Source organism: Zosterops lateralis, assembly GCF_965231275.1.
Source record: "Zosterops lateralis genome assembly, chromosome: 20".
Lineage (NCBI taxonomy): Eukaryota > Metazoa > Chordata > Aves > Passeriformes > Zosteropidae > Zosterops > Zosterops lateralis.
Window position 1 is genome coordinate 1,359,658 of NC_139780.1, and position 25,326 is coordinate 1,384,983.

At 45.0% G+C, this 25,326-nt stretch overlaps 1 protein-coding gene across 2 annotated transcripts in view; it reads left to right on the top strand.

Annotated features, from left to right (window-relative positions):
- PNPLA7 (patatin like domain 7, lysophospholipase) overlaps positions 1-25,326 on the top strand; it is a 120,858-nt gene that overhangs the window by 39,821 nt on the left and 55,711 nt on the right. For both annotated transcript variants that reach the window (XM_083876059.1, XM_083876058.1), the window contains exons 20-22: positions 8,200-8,313; positions 20,513-20,573; positions 23,381-23,530. In XM_083876059.1, the coding sequence (XP_083732185.1) occupies positions 8,200-8,313; positions 20,513-20,573; positions 23,381-23,530 (325 nt within the window). The remainder of the gene's footprint in view (positions 1-8,199; positions 8,314-20,512; positions 20,574-23,380; positions 23,531-25,326) is intronic.

Genomic DNA, 25,326 nt, shown 5'->3' on the forward strand with positions numbered 1-25,326 from the left:
GAAAGCATGAGGAGCTCTGATGACAGGCAGTGATGGGAATTGTGACCTGCTGGGCTCCAGACGGGTGATTTCCTGCATTAGGCTGTCATTCCTCAAGATATTTTGTGTCTCCCTCCTGCTTCCAGCTGAACTCTCTTGTGATAATTCCAGCTATCAGCTCACTCTTAATCCACCTCCTGATCCCTGCAGGACAGCTTTTTGCTTCCTTTGCCTCCTCCTCCTCCTTTCTCCCTTCCATTTTGAGGGATGCCACATGGAACTGGGCTGGCTGGGGAGCAGCAAAGGCTGATATTACATCCACTTCAACCCTGGCAAAAGAAATTTTTGTTTTCCTAGATAGATTTTTTTTTTCCTTTGACAAGCATCATTAAATAAAAGCCACTGAGAGAGTGAGAGAGATAACAGTGATCCTTGTCATCACCAGCAGAATTCTTGGATGGCACTGAGTGCTGGGAGCAGAGTCCAGTGGAGGTGATAGGAAGAGTTTTTGGGGGAAGAATCAGGAGTGGAGGGTGTAAAAAGGTCCCTGATAAAGTTCCAGCCAGGTTTGGGACTCCTGTGTGAAGCTGAGTCAAAAGCAATTGGATCTCTCCCTTGTAGGAAGTGTCTGAGCAGCTCATCACGGGTTCTTCTCTCTTTTTCTCTTCTGGAAGTTCAGGTACAGTTCACCCAAAGAGGAGCAGCCTGCCCAGGGCACTGCACTTGCAGATCCTCCTCTGACAGCCTGGAGAAATGTGATGGGTTTGGTGGGTGTTTGCTGTGGGTGTCTCAGGTGGTTTTTGGTGGTGTTTTGACTGTAATGTTGGATTTAGGGCAGTAAAACACGTAGGAAACTTCAAATCTCCTCTATAGCCACACATATACAGGGAGTAAAACTTAAATACAGGAGGCTGGGCTTTTACCAATTCCCTTCCTAGCTTTAATCTTCCTCTTTTTTGTCCCTTAATGACATTCCCTGCTACAACAGGACTGTCACTGCACTGCTACAAAGAGCAGGCTCAGTCCTTTGGGGAGAACCTGTGGCACGACTCCATCTGTCCTAAACTACAAAACATGGCAAGCTCAGCCTTGTTTCATTTTCACCTGTATTTTTAGATCTACTCTTGCATATAGATACACAAGACTTCCATGCACAAGTGTGTGTGAGCCTTTCGTGGGTTTTTAATACTAAAAAAAATTAATTTATCTATTAAAAAACAAAGAGAGAGGGAGGTTTGGATGAAACCAAACACAGCAGAAGGGTTGGATTGTCCTCAGTCACGGGGTTCACTTGGCACACAGGAGATTGCAGAAGGTGCTTGGGAGAACAATTTTGAAGAGTACATGGTGTTCTGAGTTCATCCACTGGCACTGCTCCCACAAATAGCATCGATTTGCAGTTTGTCTGGTTGCTCTTCCCACTCATTCACTGCTTCCAGCAGTGTCTCCTCCTTTGTCCTTTTCTGATCCAAACAAGTTGATATTTCAGGTCCTTCTGAGCTGGGGCTGTTGGGATGAGCATCCTCTGCTGCTCCAGGTGCAGATGAGCTGGAGATGGCTCTGAGGGCAGTGTGATTAAACCATAAAAATCAATGTTCCGTGTAGTAGTGTTTGCTTTGCCCTTTGTGTAACATTGGTGATGTTTCCTCACTGGCTTCACTTGCAGCAGCAGCAGCTCCTGCCCTTGTCTGGACAAAGCCAATGACACCTGTGACAATCCACAGTTGGCTCTTCTGTCCTCTTCCAATGCTGGTGTTGGCCTTGAAATACAGGTGTGGTACCTGTCAACTCCCTCAGTGCCTGTCCCTTCTCCAGAGCCTGCTGAGCTGGCAGCAGATGTCAGTGTTGATGTTTGTTCTCCTTGTCCCTCCTCAGGTCCTTTCATTCCTGTCCTTTGTGTCCCCCCCTCTGTGCTGCTCCTTCCCCAGCAGCCCAGGGTGAGCTGGTGGCTTTGGGATGGGTGTTCCAGCATGGAGTGAGGAGTTTTGGCAGGTGGTTCTTGGGTTTTGTTTTTGTTTCTCTCACCTGGGATTTCAAGGCTGGTGGTTCGTGTGGGTTTGAGGGAATGTTTTTTTTCCTTCTCTGACTTTTGAAGGTTTTAAGTTTGGCTTTGTGCTTGGTGTGAGAATGATGTGGAGTTTTAAGGTCTTGGGTTTTTTGGGGGGTTTTTTTGGTGTTGTTTATTAATTTTTATTTTATAAATTTTTTGTGTTTGGTCAAGATGTTCACAGCAGCTCGGACACGATGTGACTCCCCCTGTGATGGGAGGTCACTCTGCTTTAATTCAGATAACTACGTGGTTATTATTTACAATTTTGTGCCAATGCCTAACACTTACACTAACAGAGTCATTCCTACTTTGCCTCAATTTTGTCAAACTACTTTGTGCCCACGTCACTGCAGAAGATGGATGCCAAGGGAGAACAAGAAGAACTTAGGGCAACACTCTAATTCCACTACTTTTCTTTGCACTTACATTTTAAAAATCCTAAAACTACAAAATCTTCCACATGGTGATAACTACACTGCTGTCTGTTACACATTTGTGACTTGCAATTCTTCTCTGTGTTGGAAGTTTTTCTCATGGACCAAAATCAAAGCCTGTGTCCTCCTGGGCTCTGTGCCAGGCAAACCCCCCTGGGCAGACCCCAGACCCTCTTTTTTGTATCACAGGGCTTTCTATTGAGGTCTGTGACCTTCCAGGGTGCCCAGAGGGATGCCCTGGACTCCAACAATGATCTCTCCAGAGGGGAGGTGGGTTTTTGTGCACCCCCAATGTCACCCAGCAGTGCCTGGAGCTGCACCCTGTGAGGACAAGCCCTGCCTGCTCCCCTGATGCTCCTGGTGGGTGCTGAAGAGAAGATAATACAATTATCAGCCCAATTGCCAGGCAGTGATTGTAGCTGTCTTAGAGGAGAATTTGGAAAATGAAGAATTTAATAATCCTTGGGATGCTGAGCTGCTTCCCAGGGTCTCCTCGTAACTGGTGCTTTCACTTGTGTGCTCTCACACAAGGGCCAGAAGGAGGTTTCCCTTGGTGAGGAAAGATTGCTGCTCTTTGTGAGCTGGCAGCAAGGAAAAATCGATGGGAGAGGAAGAAATATGATGTGTGAGAGGATGACACATTCTTGGTTGGAATAGTGGCCATAATGAAGAGGAACTGAAGCCAGTGTGTTACAGAATGGATGGGAAGAGCCACTGGTGTAAATGTGCTCCTGGAAGCTGGTTTGAACAGGCCTGTGGCTCTGGATATTTGCACTGGACTTGTTTCTTCATGCACTAAATCTGCTTGAAATCTCACTTGTCAAAAAATAATAACCTCCACAAGAAACTGCTTATAAATAATTTACATTTTTAGCGGCTGCTGACTGTGAGAAAAGTCACCCAAACAGTTTAACAAACTGGGGGCTGAATTTGTCTGGAGAAACAACATTTTCCTACCAGCAAATCCATTGCCCTACACCAGCCCCAGTCTGCTCCAGGAAGTCTCAGAGATGTTGAAACTTGAGCAAGAGAATAACTGTGCTCATCACACTGGGGCTGTGCACACACCAGAAGTTAAGCAAATAAAGTGATTTCTTGAATGCAGCTCAGAAAGGAATTTGTGCTCGAAGCAACTGGCAGAATATGTCACTTGCTGGTTTTTCACTTCCCAACTGTGTCATTTGGGAAGCTGTAAAGAACTGTCAGGAGTGACTGTTGGAAATGAAGTCAAAAGAGGTCGTGAGAGTATAAATTGCTTTTCCCATCCCTCTAAAAGATTTACAGCAGCACTTTTCAGGAAGAGCTGGTAAGGAAGGGTTGTGAATCACGGGCATTGTATGGGATGGAGGCAGCAAAACCTGCTCTTGTCATTGTTTAATAGTGAACTAAGAGGAGGTGAGGGAATTATGGAATTCCAGACTGGTTTGGGTTTAAAAGGACCTTAAAGCTCATCCAGTTCCTCCCTCTGAGCACTTGGTTGCTCAAAACTCCTCCTATTCAGAATTCACTGGAACAATACAAGGAGTAAAAGTCTATTTTTAGGGGGTTGGGTTTTTTTGATTTGTTTTATAAATGTAGGAACAACAGAACCACAACAATGCAGGAGGACCCTCACCCATATCATGATTAATTAAAAGAACCACAGAGTGTGTGACATGGAAATGGTTTTGTGCTTTCTGATTGAAATTATTCCAGCATTTGAGACACTGTTCCTTTGCAATTCCCCCAAATTAGAGGAACTGGAATTAAAGGCAGTGATGGATGACAGATTTCTGAGGATGGACTGGAAATATTGAGAGGGATTTTGAGGATGAGGAGCCAAGGGGTCAACCTTGGAGCCAGGGGAGTGGTGAAGGGAACATTGAGCATTTTTGTGGGGCTGCTAAAATAAGGTACAGCAGGATTTCAGAGAGATAAAGAGTTCCAAGTGAAATTAGCACTGCAGTGTGGGCTTGCTGAGTTTATTGCATGAGAGAAAACCAAACAGATGATGGAAAAAAGAGAGAAAACCTCACCAGATGATGAGGTGGCAAAGAGAAGAGCAGCCAGTCCAGGCAGAGCAGAGGATGTGGTGGGCTCAGCAATCAGGGAAAAACAGGAAAAGAAAAAGGAAATACAGAGGATTCTTGGAGGGAGAGAAGAACAACAACGATGGCAAATGCAGGAAAGTGAAAGAGAAGCCCAGAAATGGGCACTGAGGTGGAACTTATTGAGAGGCTTGTTAGGAAGGAGGAGGAGGAATGGATGTGACATGGGAAGAACAGAGATGTACAGCAAGAAAAGGGTTGTGTTGCCTTGAGCTGGAGGAGAAATGGGAAAGATTCCACTGGTTGTTTTTTGCACAAATGCTGTGACTGTGTTTGTGCTGGTGTGGATGAGTGATGCTAATGGTGCTTCTGGGAAGCAGCTCAAGAGGGAACCTTGGGTGATTATGAAACCAAATATATAAATAAACGCTCTCCCCAGTTCAGGTTCAAGAAGATCTGGAAGATAATAATGCTATTTCTTGAAACAGTTGGTTATTAATGTTACTGTGGAGGTGGTTTTGTGTTGTTTGCTGCAGCTGTAGTGGGTGATCAGAATGTTCAATTTCCCTTTTTATGACCAAGGAGATAATACTACAGTCTTCTGTCTGCTGATCACAAGTGGATTTTGTTCATTTTGAAGTTCAAGCTGGATCTCTGAGTATTGTGCTTTTACAAACAGGAAAACCTGTTCAAAAGGTTCACTGGGCAATGATTTAAAAGTGGTTTAAGATAGAAATTATTTTAAATACTCATATGGCATGAGACTTCTGTGTTTTCCTAAGCAAGAAGAAAAATACTTGAAACTTTGAACAATTGATATCTCAAATGGTTTATTTAAAAAATACAAAGTAAAAAAAGTGTTATTTTCAGTGGAGAACTGTAACTCAATGTTAGAATGTTTTTGATCTCCAAAGGAGACTGGAATAGTGAAAACCAAATGGCTTTGGCAGATTTCCACGGGCAGGAAATGTAGAACCACTGCAGAAAAGGCTCTAAAACCACAGGGTGTGAAGAGGGGAGAGAACGTGGTGAGAGTTGAGAATTATCCTTCAGATGATCCAAATGAGAGCCCTCACTCTTCAGTGAAGAGGAGATATTTCATTGATTATTAAATCTTGGAATTATTTGGATGGGGAAGGGCTTTAAATCCCATCCCAGCCATGGGCAGGGACACCTCCCACTGTCCCAGGCTGCTCCAACCTGGCCTTGGACACTTCCAGGGATCCAGGGGCAGCCACAGCAAATCTGGGATAATTAATAATTAATAAATATAGAGATTAGGAACTCAGTTTATACCCAAGGGCAAAGCACAGTTTGAATTGCTTTGTGTGCAGTGTCTGGGACACAAATATTTTTCCATACTGGGGTGTATTTAAATAAAAATATCAGACTCCTATAGAACCTGTGTGTTAGAACAGTCCAAGATCCAATTTCTGTAATCACTTGGGAATTACAATCAGCACTTTCAGGGGTCTCTGAGGCTGGTGGTGTTGAAAATCTGGATATTTGAGTGGCTCCTTGGAAAGGAGGTTTGGGAAAGGTCTCCCTGTGCCCTCTGCTCTGTCAAAAAGACAAAGTCACACTTGGGAGCTAAAAAACCCTCCCTGAGGCTGTGTTTAAAGTTAAAATTTAATTGCCTTTTCTACAAATTTACAAATTTCATCTTTTCTGAAAGGCTCAGGAGCCCCTTGGAGCACAGTGGATTTATACCCTCATCTATCACAGAAATTGTGCCAAAGACTCTGGGACTGTTTGAGCTTTTTTTTTTTTTTTCTTCTTGATACAAATGAAACTCAGTCAGGAGGTGCCTGGCTCAGAGGAAAGGTTTTATTTTAACAGCTGAAACTCTTAACCTGCTTTCAGGAGGAGGAAGGTAAATTACAGAGCCAAGAACCTGTGATAAAAAACTGGTAATAGGGGAGGGAGATAAAAGAAACCATCTCATACAACCCTTTGGGGAGCCTTTAGGGGGTTTATTTCTCCATAAATGTATGTACAAAGATGATTTTTTTTTTTCTTTTCCCCTTCGATATAATTAGTTTAAAATGTGATGACAAAACAAAACATCTCTGGTACCTGGGCAAAAAAAACCAAAAACAACAAAGGCTGAGGCTTGTAAAATGAAGGTGCTTTAAATTTCCCTGTGCAGTTTTCCATGCAGACTTTATTATTATTATTATTATTATTATTATTATTATTATTATTATTATTATTATTATTTTGTGTGTCAGAGCTCACAATTGTGAAGAATTAATTTGAGGAATTAATTGCTTCTGTTGGAATTTGCTGTCAGCATAAGCTTTGAAAAAAAAAAAAAAACATCCTGGAGAACAGCCCAAGAAATCAATCAAACAAATAAAACTATCAACCCCCTCAACCTCTAAACAACTCAAACAGCTCTAAGCTGATACATTATTTATTTATTTTTCTAGTGGAAAATTAAAAATGCAAAGTCATGTTCACTTTGATTGGAAATGTGAGTAAATTGCAGTTGGGGAGGGATTTTTCTGTTTGTGTTTTAACCTCAGTAATTAGAGCTGCTACAGCATCAACCATTCCTTTGGAAATGGCTGATCTATGGATTTTTAAGCCAAATAAAAACGTTTTCTGCTGCTGGAACTCCCCAAAAAGGAGCACCAGGCTGGTCCTGAGCAATTAAAGGTTGTAGATCTGGTGATTCCAGGGCTGGGGCAGGTGGAGATTGGAGCAGCAGCTGCATTTTCCTTCTTTTACCCCAAGTTGTTTTATATGGTGGTGAATTCTTTCCATTAAAAAAATAAATATTTGTATTAACTCTCTTTGTGTCACCATCTTCTCCTTTATTTTATTTTATTTTATTTTATTTTATTTTATTTTATTTTATTTCTGCTGTCAATAAAATAGATGTTTTCTAGGTGAAATAACTGGGGACTGATCAGGGAGGTGTGTTCTGGTGTAGATTTTCCTTGTTTGATCAGTCTGGACACAACTGTGAGGTGGGACAGGATGAGCTCCAGCCTGAACCATTCAGGAATCCCTATTTACACAGCACAGGCAAACATCTATGTGTAAAAAAAAAAAAAATTAAAATAATGAAAAAGTAAAATATTAAAATAATGCTCATTTTATGGCCCAAATGTGGCTGATTCGCCCCAAGAATCCCAGGTTTGGTTTGGATTGGAAGAGACCTGCAGTTACCACTCCCTGTCCCAGGCAGGGACACCTTTCACCACCCCAGGATGCTCAAAGCCCACCCAGCCTGTTCTCACCCCTTTTTTTAATTTTTAGGAAGTCTCAGTTATTTCAAGGTCGTTGGCATTCAGCTTCCAGAGGTAAAATGGAAGTGTTTCAGGGTGGCATTGAGGAAGGGGAGGGAGCAGTAGAGAAATAGGGTTTTCTTGGCTCTTAGATGGATTTGTCCCCATCAGCACTGAGGGGTGAAAAGCTCTCAGGGTTTTCATGGTGCTGAACACTCCAACCAGAATATTTCGGTTGTTCTGGCAGCTGTTGGAAGCATCTCAGACAAAACTTTCCCTCTGGGGCTGTGGGTTCTGTGAGAAAATGCAGAAGGTGTTGCTGAAAGGTTTGGGGTGCAGAGATGGTTGTGGCAGCAGAGCCTGGGACAGGCAGGGCTCTGTTGGGAATGATTCAACCTCTTCCTGCTGCTGTTTGGTGTTTGTTCCAGGCTGGGATTTGCCCCTGATGTGTGTCCCTGTGGTGTTGGTTGCAGGTGGAGGCGCTGACCCACCAGCCCAGGGCCACCACGGTGCACGCGGTGCGCGACTCGGAGCTGGCCAAGCTCCCGGAGGGGGCTCTCATCTCCATCAAACGCAAATTCCCCCAGGTAAGGCTGTTAAAAACATTTCCCTGTCTCTCTCAAATGATGCCTGAGAGGCTCAGACTCCTCTGTTTGCATCACATCCTTTGGGTTTTCTGTGTGATTGATGCGCACTGAGGAAACGTGGAGAGCTCCTCGTCTGCCTCGGCGGATCCAGACCAGACTTTTCCTTGCTCTGCTCTTTTCATCCTCTAATCAATTGTAGCAGGATTTTTATTGCAGGATTTTGTGTGTCTGGGAGGAGTTCTGCTTAAATGCAGGATGTTAGCAAAGTGGAAATCACTTATAATGCTGCTGATGGGAAATGGAAGTTTGGCTTCTAAAATCCCTTTAAAAATGTTATTAATTCCTCCTCCTCCTGGGGTTTAGAGTCCACTCTTGGTTTTCTGGACCTCTATTTCCACAGCTTTGATATTTGGGCGTTGGTTTCCCTCTTCCTGCCATTATAGGTTGTCAATCCTCATTCTGGAGCTGCCCCATCTGTCTGTGTCCCAAAGACTCCAATTGCTCCTTTTGAATCCATCAGCTCATCCATCTTCTTTAATTCACTTGACATTATATCTCTCTCCTGCAAATTTGGAGACTGACGGACTTGAAATTTAATTCTTCTGTCCCTAAGTGCATCAGGGACATTATACTAAGCACTAAATCATTGCATTGGCTTACAGGCAATTCTTTAATGCTGTTACTTCAAATTATTTCTAATTTTTTCATTTTGCTGTCTTGAAGACCTAGACTTTTTTATTTTTTTAACCAGATTTCTTTAAAAAAATCCTGCAAAAATAATAACCTAATTTAAATATTTGTATTCTCTTGCTTTCCCAGCACCTATAATAACTTTTTTTAAATTGTGCAATATAAAGTTTCCATTCAGGCATTTTCATAGTACCAAAACTGTGGAATTTTATCTTTGTTATTGCCAGGAGAATTTAATTATGGCAATAAGTGTTCAGAAGTTATGTCAGTGAAAAAATAATCTCCCTGCTTTCCCTGTAAGGATTATTTTTGCTGAAGTGTTTCTGAACTTCTGTTGGGGATTATTAAGGCCCTTCTGGTCCCTGGAGCTCCCTTGAGCAGAGCTGTGAGTTTATTGCTCTGTATTTAATGTGATTCCCTGCCCAGGTTCATGAACTGTGAGCTCAGTGCAGAGCTCCCCACAATCTGGGATATCCCACTCTGACATCCACTGGAGTTGTTGTCAACCATCCCTGTCCAGGTTCATGAGCTGTGAGCTCAATTCAGAGCTCCCCATGACCTGGGGACATCCCAAACCTCTGACATCCACTCTGGAGTTGTTGTCAACCATCACTGCCCAGGTTCATGAACTGAGCTCAGTGCAGAGCTCCCCACAATCTGGGGATATCCCAAAACTCTGGAGTTGTTGTCAACCATCACTGTCCTTTTAACTGATCCAGGAGGGAGGGAACAACCCAGGGAAATTCAAACCCACCTTTCTGCTTGTGCAGTGGATAATTTTGAATATAACCACTAGACTGTAAATTTCCAGTGTCACAGACTGGTTTGGGTTAGAAGGGACCTTAAAATTTATTCTTAAATTAAGGCAGGAATCTTCCCCTACAGCTGTTTGCTCCAAGCCCATCCAACCTGCCCTAAACCCTGAGCAATGCCTTGAACACTTCTCTGCACTAAGGCTGCCTTCTAATTCTGCCTCTTTATCTGGGGCAGGAATTTATTTCAGTGTCTCTTTTCTCTCTCTCTCCCCTTTCTGCCAGCTGGCAGAGCTGTTTTCCCCTGAACAGTGATCTCTGTGGAGCTGTGAATCTCTTTGCTTTTGCAGTTAAAATTGAGCCTGACTGTTACATTTATAGCACAATTCAAAACATTTATTTGTAATAGAATTCAAATGTCTTCCCGTGTCTAAAGAGTACAGCCCATCAGCCTCAAATTCCTGACCTTTTTCAGTGTGGAATCTGTTTTCTCTAGACTTGCCTTCAGTCTGGCTAATTAGTTGCAAGGAAACAAAATGCTAAAATAGATATTTTAAGGAAATGTGTTGCAACACAGGTTGTTAGAAAGACACATTCGTGCTGCTGTTTGAGGTCTCCAAATTCTAAGTGGATGTTAAACTGGTATAAAAAAAAGTGAGAACTTGCATTTTTTTTTTCCCTATGAGATTGTTTTAGAACCCCACTAGAAATAGAAAAGAGGAACATAAGAAAGGCTCTGTGTAGGTGATTTTATGCAATTAATGCCTTCAGATTCTCTTAAAAACTTAAGGTAAAATATTTTAATATGATTTCAGAGTCCTTTGTGTGTTCTCTTTTTTTGTCTGTTAGATCCATCATGGAATTGGGTTGGAAGGAACTTTAAATCCCATCAGTGCCATGGGCAGGGTCACCTCCCACTGTCCCAGGGTCACCTCCCACTGTCCCAGGGTCACCCCCCACTGTCCCAGGCTGCTCCAAGCCCCAGTGTCCATCCCAGGGATCCAGGGGCAGCCACAGCTGCTCTGGGCACCCTGTGCCAGGGCCTGCCCAGCCTGCCAGGGAACAATTCCTGCCCAAAATCCCATCCAGCCCTGCCCAAAGCCATTCCCTGTGTCCTGTCCCTCCATCCCTTGTCCCCAGTCCCTCTCCAGCTCTCCTGGAGCTCCTTTAAGCCCTGGAAATCCACGCTGAGCTCACCCCAAAACTCTTCCAGGTGAACACTCCCAGCTCTCCCAGCAGAGCTGCTCCATCCCTCTGATCCCTCTGGGGCCTCCTCTGGGTCTCTCCAGCAGCTCCAGGTCCCTCCTGTGCTGGGCCCAGGGCTGGGGCAGCTCTGCAGGTGGGCTCTGAGCTGAGCACAGGGGCACAGGGGCACAATTCCCTCCCCTGCTGCCCAGGCTGCTTTGGATTGCAGGTAAGAGAGGAAGGACAGAAGTTGAGAGAGAATTGAAGTGATGGAGCAAAACTATAAAGTAGAAATTTTGGAGACAACTTGAACAGCCAAAGGAAACTTGAAAGGATTTTACTGGAGAGAAGTGCTTGAGCTGGAAGCTGATAAATGTCATGCAGAGGACAGGGGCTGGTTCACTTTATCAGAAAAAGAATCCAGGCATTAGAAGATCAAAAGCTGCCCAGGCCTGGACAGTGTCACACAGTTGCAAAAAGCCCCTAAACTATTCCAAGAGAATTCTTTTTGGAGTGAAGAAATCCTGACATTCTCCTTGATGTTGGAAAAGCTTCAGCACCAGCCTGTGGCAGCACATCTGAAGGCAGAGGGAAAGCAAAGGAAGAGAGTCTAGAGGACAAGGAGGCATCTGAGTGCTGGTTAGAAATACTGACCTATAAAGAGAAAAAAAGCCTGTAGAAGGTTAAGAGAAGACATGGTAGCTATTTTCAGATGTATAAAGTTGTCTTGTGCTAGAAAGGGCAGATGCTGCTCACCATACTGGAACAGAGCAACTGGGACTGAGCTGAAATGGCAGCAGTTGCAGTGAGGAAAAAAAGCTCATTCCACGCTCCAGGAAGACTAAAAGATGGTTACTTGTTTTTATAACCTCTTCTAAAAGGATCAGTGGAGTAATGCTTAGCAGAGGGATGGACCAAATGAATTCTCTGTGTCCTGTTTTCTTGGCTGTTATTCTAGGAGAGTGATTTATACACAGGGTTTATGATGTTGTTTTCCCCATTCAAGCAGAAGTAATAAAGTAATGAAGGGATAGCAGGTGCAATAGTTCTGAAATAATTGACTGGGTAGCAAGAGAGCTGGCTGGTGATTCAGCAGAGTGGTGGAGGATTTCCCTCTGCAAAGGAGAAAAACACAGGGCAGGAAGCAGCTCTGCCTCTGTCAGCCCCATCCTCCTGCACTCCTGGGGAGGGTAAGTTGGCATGAGCCTCACTTGGTGAATAATCATCAAACAGTGGTGCTGGACCCCCCTGAATCAGGTAAAATCCTTTCTTAGTTCAAGGGAGAACTTGAAGGATTTTTTTGGTGTTTATCTTGGCTACTTCTGCAGAGCCTGAATAGTGTGTGTGTTGACAGCCAAAAACTGGACAGTTCCTGAGCTTGGCTTTCCATCTCAGTTTGTTACCCTTGAGCTTCACAGAACCACAGAATATCCTGAGCTGGAGGGACCCACCAGGATCATCCAGTGACACTCCTGTGCCTGCCCAGATCCCCAACAATCCCCCCCTGGGCACCCCTGGCAGGGCTGTCCAAAGGCTCCTGGAGCTCTGTGCCCATTCCCTGGGGAGCCTGGGCAGTGCCTGAACAATCTGGGGGTAGAACCTTTCCCTGCTCTGCAGCCTGAGCCTGACACAGCTCCAGTATCCTGTCACTGTCACAGGGAGCAGATTTTGGAGCTGCCCCCTCATGAGGAGGCTCCAGACAGTTCCTCTGAAGGGTGAAAAGCCCTTTATTTTAGGAGCCAGTGGGAGGACTCCATCCTGCAGACTCTTCCCCAGCCGTGCTGTGTTTGTAGGTGATCCAGGAAGGGTTCCAACTCTGGAATGCATTGTAAGAAAACATTACCTGGTGCGTAAGAAAATTGTAGGACGTGGGTGGTGCCTGCCAGTGAGAACTGTGTGAGATGAGGGAAATCGTGCTCTGTCAGTCCGGGCAGTAATTCCAGTTCCTTGAGCTGCAGTGCACAATCTGGAGAAGTGGAATGGCTGATCCCTGAGGGAGGTCCATAGGACTGCCTTCTGTTTTGTGTCCTGGGACAGACAGGAGCTGATCTGCTGGGACCTTCCAATTGACCCACCATAGCTCAGGTTATTCCAAGGGCTGAAACAGAGTATGGGGAGCCTGACCTTAGTGATAAATAACAGCCAAAACTTCACGTTATGTGTCCAGATGTTGATTTCTAGATCCTGCTCAGTCTGCACAAGTCAACCTTACATCATCTGGCTTCTCAGGAAAGCATCTCAACCTTGATCCACTCTGGATGTGACATTCCCAATGGAAAGTGGTCCATGGTGCCAAACAATGGTTTTGTCCACCCTGGTGCCCCCAGCTCTCCAGCACAGCCCTCAGGGCTCTCTGCCAGCCACAGCCTTTGCTCCCTGACAGCCTCTGTGCTCATTCCTGGTGCTGTTCAAAGCTCTCCAGCCTTGCAGGAGTGGAAAGGAATTGATTCTTTCTATTTTCATCCCTGCCTTCAGTTCTGGAAAGTAGGACAGGGAACCAGCTCACGATTCCTGGCACAGCAAAGCAGCGTCGAGGCAGCAGCGAGAGCACAGAAATCTGTGAGCAGATCACAGAGATGTTCCAACGTCGCTGCAGAGCTGGGATCACATTTCCTAGATTAGCTTTGCCTCTCCTGAGCTGAGTTAGTTTTTAGAATTCTGCCTTGAAATTTAGGCCTGCTGGTTGCTGATGGAAATGGTGCTGAGAATCTGCTTGGGAGCTGTGGGGGCTGAACTGTGAGACAACCTTTGGCGTGCTGGAAACGCGTGCTGGGAAATAAAAAGAGGTTTTCTGCCTCTTTCTTTTAATTCTGCGAGTCTGCCCTTGGGGTTTATATTCAGAACCTGTCATCCATCTCCAAGTGGAGTTCTGCTGCCTGCCTTTATATGAGTATTTGAAGCAGAGGTTTTGTGAAGTGGCTGGAGCCTTCCCCAGGGTTATCTGCCTTTACAGAGTGAACCCTCTTCAAACTGCTGCCCAAAGGAAAGGGGCAGGTTGTGCGTCATGGCTGGAGCTTGATGTGGCACTGGGGAATAGCTCAGGAGAGCCTCTGCTTCTGGATTTTTCTCTATCTGTCCTCCTAGTCCATTCCAGTTCATGCTCCTCAACTGTCAGAGGATGTGGATGTGAAAAGGAGAGCAGGAATTCAGTGGGAACACACTGTGGTCCCTGGCAGGAGGGGGGGATTTAATCAGCACCAATGCCAGAATGACATTTTTTTCTTAAAGACATGATTGATCCCCGAGCGTTAGAAGTTCAAACAGCCCCAGGATAAAGCTTCAGCTCCTCTCTGGGCTTCAGCAGCATTGAAAAGGTGCCAGGATTGTTGTGGGGAAGCGTTGAGGATTTGCTTTGTCACAGCGCTGATCACGCTGATCAAACGTCAGAAGTTTCAATTGGAGACCCCTTGCTAAGCTCCCTGATTCCAGGACAAGTGTTTATCTGATCTGGGGCCACGTGAAGCTTCAGTAACACCCTGGTTTTATTCAAGCTGAGGATCTGATTTATCTCTCCTCCTCCCTTGTCCCTTAGAAAAAAAATTAAAAAGCTAGTCAAGAATAATCTCAACTCTTGGAAAGAGCTCCCCAGAAGATGTTCTGTGGGTTTGTGTGGGTAAAATGGCTGTTTGCACTATTTTACTACAATTTTTCTTAATTTGTAGAACAGAAAACCCTTGGCAGGCCTGTTTTTCAAGGCAGCTCATCCACAGGGTCCCTGTGTGGCACAAAAAGAGGACTTTTAGAGGACTTTTTAGAGGACTTCTAACTAAATCACACCTGGATATGAAGCTCTGCAGTCCCTTGCTGTGAAGGCACCAGTAGTTTGTTATTTAACGTATTACATTTCTATCTGGTGACCAATGACCTGTTTAGGAGAGGTTTAGCTTAAAATGAGGGACACCAATGTCTCCAATGTCATTGGACTCCAAGCCCCAATGTCCAGCCTGGCCTTGGGTACTGCCAGGGATCCAGGGGCAGCCACAGCTGCTCTGGGCACCCTGTGCCAGGGCCTCAACACCCTCCCAGGGAACAATTCCTGCCCAATCTCCCATCCAGCCCTGCCCTGTGGCACTGGGAAGCCATTCCCTGTGTCCTGTCCCTCCAGGTCCCTTATAAATAGTCTGTCTTCACATTTCTTGTTGTCCTCCTTCATGTATAGTTTTCTCTAAATCAAAGTTACCTATGACGGGACAAGCTTTGTCTGCATTAGTTGCTATCAGCAGATAATTCAATTTACCAGGCAATGCATGGTATTCACAGATTGAAATAAGTGTCCATAGGAAAATATTTCCCAACTGAATTCTCACGAAAATCACTTTCCAAACAGCTTTTTGTAAATCAGCTCTTGAGTTTCACAGCTGAATAGGAACAAAAGCTTTAAGCAGAGCCCAGCATTGGAAGATTAGCTGGGGATAGGTAATAGTTTGAAATATTTAAAGGGATTACAGGAAATGCAGCACTGCAGAGTGACTGGAACCTCTTGGTGTGGGAATTACAGTGGCTGTGGAGCAAGTGGTGCTGTGCTAACACCTCACACCCAGGATGGATGGAGCACTCAGCTCTGAGATCCTGCCTGGCCACATCCTGCTTTTGAAACAGGAATTCATCATCCTAAAGTGAGGAAATGCAGCCCCTTGGGATGTGGTGTTTAGGACTTGCCCTGCCACAAATGCAGAGGCTGCAGATCTGTGGAATAAGCACAGGGAAAATTAATGGTTTTCTGTTGGATCTAAGATGCAATAACAGAACAGGGCAATTGAGAAATGTTCCGTGAGTTTTTATTCCATTATCAGTGAAGGTGGAGACATAAAAGATGGTAAAACTCACTCTATAACAACAGAAGTCAAAGTTCTCTTTGTCACAAGGCTTTTAAAAAGTTTTTTAGCCAATAGGCTAATGCTGAAAGCTTACAGCCATCTACTTAAGCCAGTCAATAAACTCTACACATCCACCTTAGAGCACCCAACACAGCAAACAATTTCCCAGAAGCTTTTCTGTAGCAGGTGCAGGAACAGAGTGTCACAGCAGACAGGAGAGATCTCTGTGGCTCTCACTGCGATGGAGTTGATCCAAAAACCAGCCAGGAACATGAGATGTTTGTAGGTAGATGAGGTGGTGAGTGGTAAAATGGGTCAGAGAGGTGGAATTGTGCTGAGGGAATTGTGCTCTCCAACACCATTTCAGAACCACTTTGTCCTGTTTTGCCCTGCACAAAAATGTCCTGGGGAGTTCCTTTGAAAAGGAGAAATAGTAATTTCCCTTGTAAAATATTTCACCTGAACATGCTGCTCTGGGCCAGGGTTAGGAGGTGACACCTGCAGGGGTGTCTGTGGGAGCTGGAGGGGTTTGGGGCTTTGGGAGAACAGCACTGATGCACCTGCAGCCCCAAGCAGCTTTTGAAATGGAGATTGACTCAGTTTTTTAGACCTATAAGGTCAGATTTTGTCTTCTGGCCTGAAAACTCTTGCATAAGCTCAGGAGAGTGGGGTTTTGTGTGCTTTGGGGATATTTTTGATGGTGAACTCAGTCAGCTCCCTGACCTGGGCAGACCCCACAGCTCCAGATTTACTCCATGAAGTGCCTGTGTAGGTGCTCTGTGACTTTCCTGAGTCACCTCCCAGCCTGGGCAGGGGACAGGGGGTGTGAAGCTGTTCCCTGGCACTTTGGGGAGCTCTGAGCAGACCTGTCCTGGCAGCCAAGTGTCCAATCCTTGGCTCTGCTGCTCCTTGCTGTGATTAACTGTGATTAACAGAGCTGGCTGCACTCGCTGCCACTGCTCTTCCTGATCATGAGCAAGGATTAATTTAACTCCCTCACCAACTAAAACCAAGCTCAGCTCCATCCCCAGCACGAGGGGTCCAAAAAGCTTCATTGGCTTTACAGGCAATTAATGATCCTCCCCTAATTTAGGAACCTCCTGGTGTTGTTTGATCTGTCTGGGCTCCGACTCGCTGCCTTCCTGCAGATTTTTCTTCCAGCTTTAAATTGAAAATGTCCTGGTCCTGTGCCAGCAGGAGGGGGGTTTGCTGGGTGTAGAAGAGGCTGTAAAAATCCAGGATGTGCTGTAGGGGTGAGCACAGCAGATGCTGCAGACTGGGAGGGCTGTCTAGCCCTGGGTGATGGTGACACCCTGGAAAGGAGAGAGTTTTGCTTGTGCAGATGTCTGGGAAGTGTTTCAGGGCTGTTCTGGCACTGTGGTTGGGAAAGATTGGTGTTCCCATGGGAAGGGGGGGCAGGAGGCTTTGGGAAAAGCAGTGCCCAGGCTCAGGAGTGTGGGGCTGCACCCCCAGGGGAGGGAAACTTGTGTTCTCCAGGTCAGTCCAAACCCTCTGCCCAAACCCTCACTGCCAATTCCCAGAGCTTTCCTTGAATTATTAAGGTTGAAAAAATCCCCCAAGATCATCAAGTCCAGCCATTCCCTCAGTACCACCATGATCACCACTAACCCATGTCCCCAAGTGCCACATCCACACGTTTTTCAAACACTTCCAGGGATGGTGACTCCACTCCTGTGCCAGTGCTTGAACTGCCTTGCAGTGAAGATTTTCCTAATATCCAACTAAACTCCCCCTGGCAGAGCTTGGGGCTGTTCCCTCATGTCCTGTCAGTTCTTATCTGGGAGAAGAGACTGAGCCCCACCTTGAATTTCCTACAAAGTGCAGCAGAACAGGAGAGGGATAAGGGACTGCTGAGTCACAGCCCAGATTCTGCACTGAGGTTCCCACCCTGTACCTGCCCTTCTGCCTCCATCCCCTCCAGACACACCAGGAATGGTTATTTCCCTTCAATCCCTGTCATTCTGCTCTTAGCCCAAGGGCTGATTCCTGCTTGTTCCTCATCCTCCCTGCCCAAGCCATCCCTGTCCTCCCTTCCCTTCCTTGTTGTCTTTTGGGCTGCACTGAGCTGTGCTGCTCCTTCCCGTGCCCTGCTGCTGCGTGGGAGGGAGAATAAAAGGGGCTTGGAAAGCTGAAGGATGAATTTTTCCTGTTGGTTTTCAGTTCTCTCCAGCTGCCCTGGATTTGGGGAGAGCTGCTCCTGCTGCCCTGCACACCGAGGGTCCATCAGGTCAGCTCTGCTGTCGATGGAGGGATGTGATTTGTATTGACATCTCCCTCAGAAAGGTGGACGAGACCCTTTTGAAGGAAAAATTGCCTTTTTTTTTTTTTTTTTGTGAAAGGATGTAGAAAAACTCTGCGAAAATTTCAGTTCTGAGCTCGGATCCCAAATTGATGTTCCTTGGACGTTGCCATGACTGCGACAGAGTGACTCATCCCGTTCTGGGGAGCAGCTTTGCTTGTTGTACAAAGTCACCAGGGAAATAATTTTCCCTATCTATACATACCAAGGCTGTAAGGTTTGCTCCAGCAAACAAGACAAATAATATTTCCCGGTAATAGGAGCAGCCAACTGGAAAATGAGACCAATGGGTTCTATTCTTAGTCCCATCATTAACCTTGGACATATTTTGTAACTTAGCTGGAGCTCTCCTTAGCTGCCTGTAAAGCAGAAAAAGTTATAAATACAGGAGATGGTTTTAGTAAGTAATTAAAATTCTGATGCTTAAGTGCTTTAGAAGTGTAAAATGTTCACCAGCACCTCCCAAAACTGCTGAAGGAAAGTCCTGCTGTGGTGCTGCAGGTTTGGGTGAAGCCTGTGAGCTGGGGGCAGATTATTTCCTTTAGCAAGGGCCATCAGGCTCTATTTTTGTTAAGAATCCCCTATTTTTGTTAAGAATCCCCTATTTTTGTTAAGAATCCCCTGTTTTCCTGAATTCTCCCCATGGTTGGGGTAGTTTTCTGTAGCCAAATGCGGCACCTTTGGGGAATCCCAGATCCTTGGAACTTGGTGGTGTTGAAGTGGCAACAGTGTGGTTGGGTGATGATCAGATCCTGTTGTTTTTTTGGACAAAGGGAAGCATTTTAGGTCATGTCTGAGATTCCAGGACAAGGCAGGAGGATGGGAACTTTCCTGCTGTCCTCCCCACATCAATGGCACTGGGCATGGACACTGTGCCTGCTCCTGGGGCAAGGAGGAGCCACTTCAGGGGCTTTATCCTGGTCACTGAGGAGGTGATGATGATGATGATGTGGCATCTTCAGGAACTTGCAGTGGAGCAGAACTGGCCCAGGGTGCCCAGAGAAGCCCCTGGATCCCTGGAAGTGTCCAAGGCCAGGCTGGACAGGGCTTGGAGCAGCCTGGGATAGTGGAAGATGTCCCTGCTCTCTGCAGGGTTTGGACTAAATGAGCTTTAAAGATCTTTTCCACCCCAAACCATGCTGTAAAATCCCTGAAATAACCTTGCTAATTCTTTTTCTGTGCTCCACTACAAATGTGAGAAGCCTCCTGTTTGCTCTTTTTCCATAAAGGACTTAAAACACATCAGTGCTTCATGCACAGCATTTCACACAGTGCAGGAGAATTTGCTGCTTCAGATTTCATTTTTAAGGCAGGATGTATAAATTACTCAGGTGGGCATCCTGACCTGTCTTGATGACTACATGGCCCTTTATTTGAAAAATACATCCTGAAGTGCCTGTTCCTGTGGGAACAGTGTGTTTATCTGGGATCCCAGGTAATCTGCCTGCTGCTTGTTTTGCTTGTTAACCTTAAAAAACTTTTGTTGTAGCAGTTTTGGGGGTTTTTTTTATGTCCTCCTGAGCTGTTTTGACCTTGAATTATTTGTCTGAGAGGGGGAATATTTAATGATTGTTCTATTAATCCTTCATGCATTTAAATAACTCTTTTCTTTCTTTGGTAAAACATCTGTAGAGCTTTCAGAATAAAAGCTGCATTTTCCACATCTGTCACTTTTTGATATTGCAAGGATTAGTCTTGTGCTCCCCCACTTGTCAGGAATTATTGATTGGTCATGTTGGAGAGAGGCTTGTCAGTTTGGAGATACATTTGGCTATTGGAATATCAGTTTATATTGATGTGAGTCCTGCTGGAAAAAACAGCTGGGAGCACATCTGTGCCTTCAAACATTAATTACATGGTTTGAGGGGAAAAACAATTTCTTAGGTAGTTTGTTTTGATTCTGCAGGCATTCAGGGGATCTATTTATCCCCCCACTTTTTTTTTTTTTTTTTTTTTTTTTTTTTTTCCAAATATTTTAAATCCATTCACCAGGATTGGGGAAGGATCTGTTTGAATAGAGATTTGAACCTTTTTGAGCCTTCAGCACCCACTGAGCAGTGAGTGCACTTAGAGGGGCAGGTGCACTGCAGAGAGAAATGAGGAGAGCTGAAAATGCAATTTGACATGTTCCCCTAAAGAATCAGGTTTTTTTTCTTTTTGTTTTCCCGAAGCAAGTTAAATCCTGCCTGTTCTGGGCTTGTTTTGTTTTCTTGTTTTTCCAAATTAAAGTAAAACGAGGTAGGAGAAACCAAGACAAATGATCAGTCACCACACATTACAGCCAGGAAAGAAGCCACAGCTGCAAACCCTTGACTCTGTGTGGCTCAACTTCAGGGAACATCTTAAAAAAGTTTGGAACTCTCCATGTGGATGCTCTACTTTCAGTACATTCTGCCTGAATGTTAATTTTTATTTTTTTTCCTTTTTTCTCCCAGGTTGTGACCAGACTTATTCACTTGCTGGGTGAGAAGATTCTTGGCAGCCTTCAGCAGGGAGGTGAGACTCATTCCTGGACTCTTCCCATTGATGCTGGGCCTTCCTTGGAGCCAGACTTGAATCCTTAAATTTGGAAACAGGCAGTGAATACTTGGAAAGGAAATTCATTGCTAAATTTCAGCCTGGGGAAGAGAAGGCTGAACTCAGAGGGAGAGCTCAGAGCCCCTTTCAGGGCTTAAAGGGGCTCCAGGAGAGCTGGAGAGGGACTGGGGACAAGGGATGGAGGGACAGGACACAGGGAATGGCTTTGGGCAGGGCTGGATGGGAGATTGGGCAGGAATTGTTCCCTGGGAGGGGTTGGAATGGAATTCCCAGAGCAGCTGTGGCTGCCCCTGGATCCCTGGGATGGACATTGGGGCTTGGAGCAGCCTGGGACAGTGGGGGGTGACCCTGGGACAGTGGGGGGTGACCCTGGGACAGTGGGAGGTGACCCTGGGACAGGGGGAGGTGTCCCTGCCCATGGCAGGGGGTGGAATAAAGTGATTTTTAAGGTCCCTTCCAGCCCAAACCAGTCTGGGATTCTGTTACAGCTGTAGGCACAAGTGGATGGTGATTTTATTGCATCTCTGCACACACTGGTTTTGGCAGGGCATGGCTCACTGGGTGTGGGAGTGGAATGATTTGAGGTACAGAAGTGTTGCAGTGAAAATCCCCTGGAATTTCTTGCAGGTGCAATGTAAAGGCAGCATTGGAAAAGAGCAGCTGCAATCAGAGCACTGTGCTGAGCAGCAGCAGCACAGGCTGATGTAAAATGACTGGATTTTGCAGTGTTTTAATAAATTTTCTGGAGGAAATGGCTTTCCATGGGTTGGTTCTGAAGCTTTGTGTTCAGGGCAGCACCAACACAAAGTCCCTTTACTGACTGAAGACAGTAGGAGAGAATCTCCCAATTTTCTTGAGCAGCTTTAGAAATCAAACAGATGCCCTTTAACTACTGGGGGTGTTGTGGGGCACTTTGATGCTGAGAATTGTTTGGTTTGGGAGGTTTAAATTATTTCAGTTGCTGGTTTTGCCAAATTCCAAGGTGGATGAAAATGAAGGTCACCCACTTTCCTGTTTCAGAGCAGTTTGGGGAAGGAAATCTGCTCTTTCTTCCCCTGCTCAGCTCTCTGGGCACAACCACTTGTGGCACAAATACCTGGTGATAATTGTATTAAACTTCTGTGCCAGCTGAAATAACCTCTGTGGCCCAGGGCAGAGTGTGCACAGCCATGGGAAACAGGGGCAAAATGAGGAGAATTTTGTGAAATTAGTGAGAGTAACAGGAGTTCAATCAGAGAATCATTATTGAAGTTCTGAGGAGGGAAGGACCTGTGGAGATGAAGGGGTTGAGCTGTGAAGTGTAACCTCTTTGAAGCTACAAATATCTTCTTGAAGATCACCAGAAGAAGGGGGAAAAAAAAACTATTTAATGTTCTGTGCACAGCTGTTTTAGGAGATTTGAAATTAATAACTCAATTGCTGAATACATTTCAAAACAAAGTTTATCTGGTATTTCTTTGTGTCCTGCAGTGGTTTGTCACCCTGGCATTGAGCCTTTTGAGTGGATTTGCACAGGGAATATCAAGTATTTCCACATGCCCTGCTCAAGAATTCATCTTGGTGGTACATCTTAGGCCTTTGCTGGGTGAAATGAGATAAGCAGGATGTGAAATCCCAACTTAAATTCAAAATTATTTTGTGTTCTCGGAGCTGAGTTGACAGGCATTGAGTGAGATTTTCTGAGAAGGCTCAGCTAAAGAGGAAAAAAAGAATATCAGAACAAGAACAGTTTGTAGAACATTGACCTTTACTTGCTCTAAGCTGTCTGGGAAGATCTTGATCTTCCTCACATGCATTGCAGATTTCTCTCAAAAACACCTTTTCCTCACCAAATTATATCAGAGAGAGTTCCCAGGTACTTTGCAGCTACTTCAGATTTTCCATATTTTAATACTCCTAATAATTGGAAAGTTCTGCATCTTGCAGAGAAGGGAAAACAGGTAGAAATGCACATTTTCTATGGGAGTTTCACTGAAAACAAAGAAGAGAAAACAGGTAGAAATGCAAATTTTCTATGGGAGTTTCACTGAAAACAAGGAAAGGAAAACAGGTAGAAATGCACATTTTCCATGGGAGATTCACTGAAAACAAAGAAGGGAAAACAGGCAGAAATGCACATTTTCTATGGGAGTTTCACTGAAAACAAAGAAGAGAAAACAGATAGAAATGCACATTTTCTATGGGAGTTTCACTGAAAACAAAGCAAGTTTCCTTGCTCAGGAATACCATAAGAAAAGGATTATTAAGTTTTGGAATATTTTAATACTGACAATACTGGTTTGGGGTTTTTGTTAGTTAAATCAGTTTAACTGATTTTTTTAGTTAACTTACTGATTTTTTTAGTTAACTAACTGATTTTTGTCACAAAACTAGGTTTTTTGTGAGCTAAATCACTTCCAAAGTTGTGCTAAGGGAATTTTAAGTGCCTTTTTGTCTTTGTCTTCTTGGCTCAGGTAAATCCATGTCTCATTTCACATATTCCCGGCATATTTTTAACATTGCCTAACTTCAACCCACATATGCTGCACCAGCAGCCAAAAATGATGGAAACTGATCTCCATCCTCTTAAAAATGAAACGTGTGGGAACTCTGCTGGGGGGGTTTGTGTCCCATTTCTCTGACATGGAGCAGCTCAGTGACACAGTGACATTTTCCCTTTCGCTTGAAGGTGACATTCCCATTTTATTATATTTTATTTTTTTTTGCAGCATTGCTGTGACTGATGGCAGGTTTTTTTGGTTTTTTTTTTTTCTCTCTGTGGACAGGTCACCCCCTTGGATTGCACAGCTCCAGCAGCAAGTGGGATGCAGGGAATCCTGCCAGCAATCTCTCCACTGTGGCCATCATGCCTGTGTCCGAGGAGGTGCCTCTCACAGCCTTCACCCTGGAGCTCAAACACGCCCTCAGTGCTGTGGGTGAGTGTTCCTGTGTTTGCAGCACAGCAAATAAACCCTGCTGGTCATTTTAGAGAGGTGTTGGCACCTCTCAGAGGGGGATTTATGCTGTGTTAAGGGGTGACAGTACTTTGGGGATGGCTACAGGGATGGGGAGGAGGTTTTGGAGAGAATTTTGTGGGTTTTTATAAAAAAAAGAGGGATTTTTATTTTTTTTTTATATGGCCAGAAGTGGGGAATGGTTATAAAGTCAGTGCAGAGAGTAGGGAGAAATTCTTGTGAGGTGGGAAGGCCCTGGCAAAGGGTGCCCAGAGAAGTTGGGGCTGCCCCTGGATCCCTGGGAGTGTCCAAGGCCAGGCTGGAACAACCTGGAATAATGGAAAGTGTCCATGGACAGGTGATCTTTAAATTCCTTTCCAACCCAAACCAGTCTGTGATTCTGCAGCACTGCTCAGGATCAGCCTTTTTCCTGCTTCTTGCTTCTCTATTCCCATCCTTATTTAATTATAGTGGAAAACTTTTTTGTCTTAATGATTTGGAAACCCTCACCAACCTCTCTGGCCCTTGTCCTGTCTTACCTCACTCCAGGAGACACATCCCACACCAGGGCACTGAGAGTCTGATTCTCTCCAGCTCATTGAGAAGAGTCTTTCAAGCTTCCTCAGCTGAAAACCTTCATCCAACAAATGGTTTCTTAGGCAGTTTTTTTTGTGTTGTGGCTGTACGTGAGTGATGAGTATAAGATTGGTGGAAGAGGCTGGTGGAGGAGATCCAGATTGGCACTGGAAATCCAAAGTTTAGTCTGAGATCACTGTCCCATGTGTTGCCAGCCTGTTTGTCTGTCTCATGCCCACAAAACCATGTGTTCAGCTCCCAGCTGAGTCATTAATTGCTTTATCCATGGGTGAAGTTGCTTGTGCAAATTCCAGTTCCTGACAGAACCCCATGTATTTAATTCAGAATTCATTTTGTGTTCATTAGTGGTGTTTGACATTTCCTGAACATCCTCTTCTCATCCTCAAATGCTGTTACAGATCTCTTGAGTGAATCTCTTGTAGTCCTTTGAGAAATGATTAGTCTGCTCTCTCATGGCTTATTTAAAAGTACAGGTTATGTGATGCTTGAGGTGTAACCACTTACATTTATTGGCAATTTCCTTTCTGACTTCTGCTGTCTGGAGCTGACATTCCTGTTTGTGCTTAAAAATCTTCTGGGTTGAACAGGAACTGGAATAAACTGGTGGTGCTTGAGCTCTTTAACCTTCTGAATCCTGAATTTGTGTGCAACTCATGGTGGAAACTTGCTACAGTGAGAACTAATTTGTGGGTGTTTGAAGATTCCTCCTCTTTTTGGAGATGGCAGGAAAAATGTTCCATCCATAATGGAGCTGTGTTGCTAATGGGGACTCCTTAGGGATCACTGCCAGCTTGTTTTGATGTGTGACAACACTAAGAGCCTGTAAATAAAACAAACAGAAACTTAAGGAGGTAGATGGACTGTTGAGAATAAAAAAAACCACCCATTTGAGCTGAAAACAGCAGGCTGGTGTCAGAGGGGGTTTGGTGGGGTTATTTGGCCTTTTCCCCTAATTTTTTTCCCTCTCTTTCCCTGGGCTGATGCCTGGGCTGTGCCTGGCAGCTCGAGATGGTTCTGTACACCCTTGGCACCTGAAGTTGTTGCCAAAAAGGAGCAGACGGCTGCAGTGGGAAGAGGAAAGTGTTGTGGGAAAACACAGGAGCCATCTGGTCCCAAACACCAAACACCCCTGGCACAGGAGTCACAGCCCGAGCTCCCTGAGCCCCTGGAGCTCCCAGGCA